The 2,295-nt window shown below is 27.1% G+C and overlaps 1 protein-coding gene across 4 annotated transcripts in view; it reads left to right on the top strand.

The window, feature by feature from the left end:
• The first annotated feature begins 1,822 nt into the window (after nt 1-1,822).
• The window catches only part of LOC107029653 (josephin-like protein), a 2,909-nt gene continuing 2,436 nt past the window's right edge, over nt 1,823-2,295 (top strand). For all 4 annotated transcript variants that reach the window (XR_001458043.2, XR_001458042.2, XR_001458041.2 and 1 more), the window contains exon 1: nt 1,823-2,051. Coding sequence is in view for 1 of the 4 variants with exons in the window: in XM_015231085.2 (XP_015086571.1) it covers nt 1,968-2,051 (84 nt within the window). In the remaining 3 variants the exon portion in view is untranslated. The remainder of the gene's footprint in view (nt 2,052-2,295) is intronic.

Here is a 2,295-nt window from a genome sequence, read left to right as displayed (position 1 = left end):
TTTAGTACCAACTTCAAATAAGAATTAATTAAGCACCCATAATTAGAAAATTCTGAATCCGCCATTGTCTCTGATCCACGTCATATTATATCATTTCTTTTTGAAACGGATGAAGTATTATAATACCAATATAAAATTAGTATATTTTAAATAAATTAATCATAAAATTAAAAATACAAAGATTTCTATGAATATCATAAAATACATGTTTGACAATATAAATGTCATAAAATTATAATATGTGACAAAAAAATAATCTATCAAGTCTAATTAAAAGATAAATGACTTGCAATGTGAATATCAAGTCAATTCTATTTGAAAAATATAACATAAGTTCTAAATTCTGGAAAATTTTTTTATATAATACTCTTATGACAAATTTTAACATAACGTACACAAATATGATTTAAAAGAAGAAAAAAAGCAAAGTGTACAATTTATTCAACGATAAATTCTAATTTAATTCAAAATTAGAATATTAATAAAATTATACTAATAATAAAATTAAACATAAAATAATTTTTTTAAAGATACGAAAAATTGCATAAAAACAACGAAAAAGGGCCTAAAATATCCTCAAAGTATTGGAAATGGTACAAAATTACCCCCCATCCACCTATTGGCTCCAAAATACCCTTCTCACCCACCTATTGGATCCAAAAAATATCCTTGTCATCCACCTTTTGGTTCAAAATTCACCACTTATTTAACGGTTTTAAATTTTAATTATTTAATTGTTGTTTTAAATACGTGGCGCTAGACTATTTTGTTATGATTTAACTTATTAGTATAATTTATAAATCAATCCACTACCCACCCATTACTAATTAAACTCCTCCGAATTAATAAACCCGTCACATTATTAATGCAACAACAGAAAAGCTATTACCAATCGAGTTTTTTTGAAAATTTGAGGTGAAAATATCGATAGAAGTAAATTATCAAACATTCAAGTTTCTAAATAAAAATTACCGATAAACTTAAAAGTCTGACTATGTTCATCTTAACTATCCTTACATCTCAATTATGTGATGTTACTTCATAGGTAAAAAATTTTCAAATAATATATTAAAGGTTTTAAAACAAATCATAAATATTTATAAAAATATATTTAAAAAAGGTGCATGAATTAATTCGGGATGTATTACTTCTTTACCTTTAATCATAAATTTCTAATTCAATCTTGAAAGAGAATCCTATTGGAAGTGTCGTCCTAAATAAGCGGCTCAACCTAAATTTAATTGGGGTTTCGATTCGGACTCGAATAACTTTGGATGTCATTTTCAAGAATCTATAATTTCATCGTGTTTTAGTAGTGTTTATGGCGATTTTGATATTATACTTGGATTATTAATTGGGTGGCGTTTAGTTAGTAATGAGTGGATAGTAGGTTGATTTATAAATTATATTAATAAATTAAATTATAACCAATCGTTCAATGCCAAGTATTTTAAAAAATATTTAAAGAGTTTAATTTTAAAACAATTAAATGAGTGGTCAATTTTGAACCCAAAGGTAGACGACAAGGGTATTTTGGAGTCAATAGGTAGATGAGAATGACATTTTGGAGCCAATAGGTGGATGGAGGATAATTTTGTACCATTTTCAATACTTCAAACGTATTTTAGGCCTTTTCCGTAAAAATAGCAAAAGATAAAAGGAAAATTTTACAAGTTATAAACTAAAATAATAAAAAGAAAGAAAAATCCACATTTACTCTTGAAAATTAGAGTGTGTAATTAATTATATTCAATTATTTAGTGATTAAGTAACCTACCAAAATGTGACAGTATAATTAATATCCAATGTTACACAACTACAAGTAAGGTGACTTTGCAAACAAACCCGATTACTGAAAAAAAAGTAAATTAAAAAGCTCTAATAATAGTCGGCGGTATGGTGAATAGGTGTTGATTTGGAGTTGGAGTTGATGTTGAAGTTGAAGTTGAAGTTGGAAGCTTGGGAATATGGATGACGAGAAAGTAGAAATATATCACGAGAGGCAAAGATTACAGTTTTGCCTCTTACATTCTCTCAATAATCTCTTCCAGGTACTCTTGTTCTTCTTCTTCTCTACACTCAATATCATACTAAACCCATAATTTTCCTTTCTTTTCTCTCTCATGTACCAATTTTGATCCAACCTCATAATGTTACCAATTTTAGTATACGACGTTTCAATGGGTTTTCTTTCTTCCTTCAATTCAAATTTAATATATGTATATATTGCTAGGTCAATTAATGGAAATATGATTACACTCTTCTTTTTTCTTTTTTTTTTTTTTGGGGGGGGGG

Source organism: Solanum pennellii, chromosome 9, assembly GCF_001406875.1.
Source record: "Solanum pennellii chromosome 9, SPENNV200".
NCBI lineage: Eukaryota > Viridiplantae > Streptophyta > Magnoliopsida > Solanales > Solanaceae > Solanum > Solanum pennellii.
Note: the sequence above shows the minus strand (reverse complement) of the source record. Positions and strands in the feature narration are given on the sequence as shown.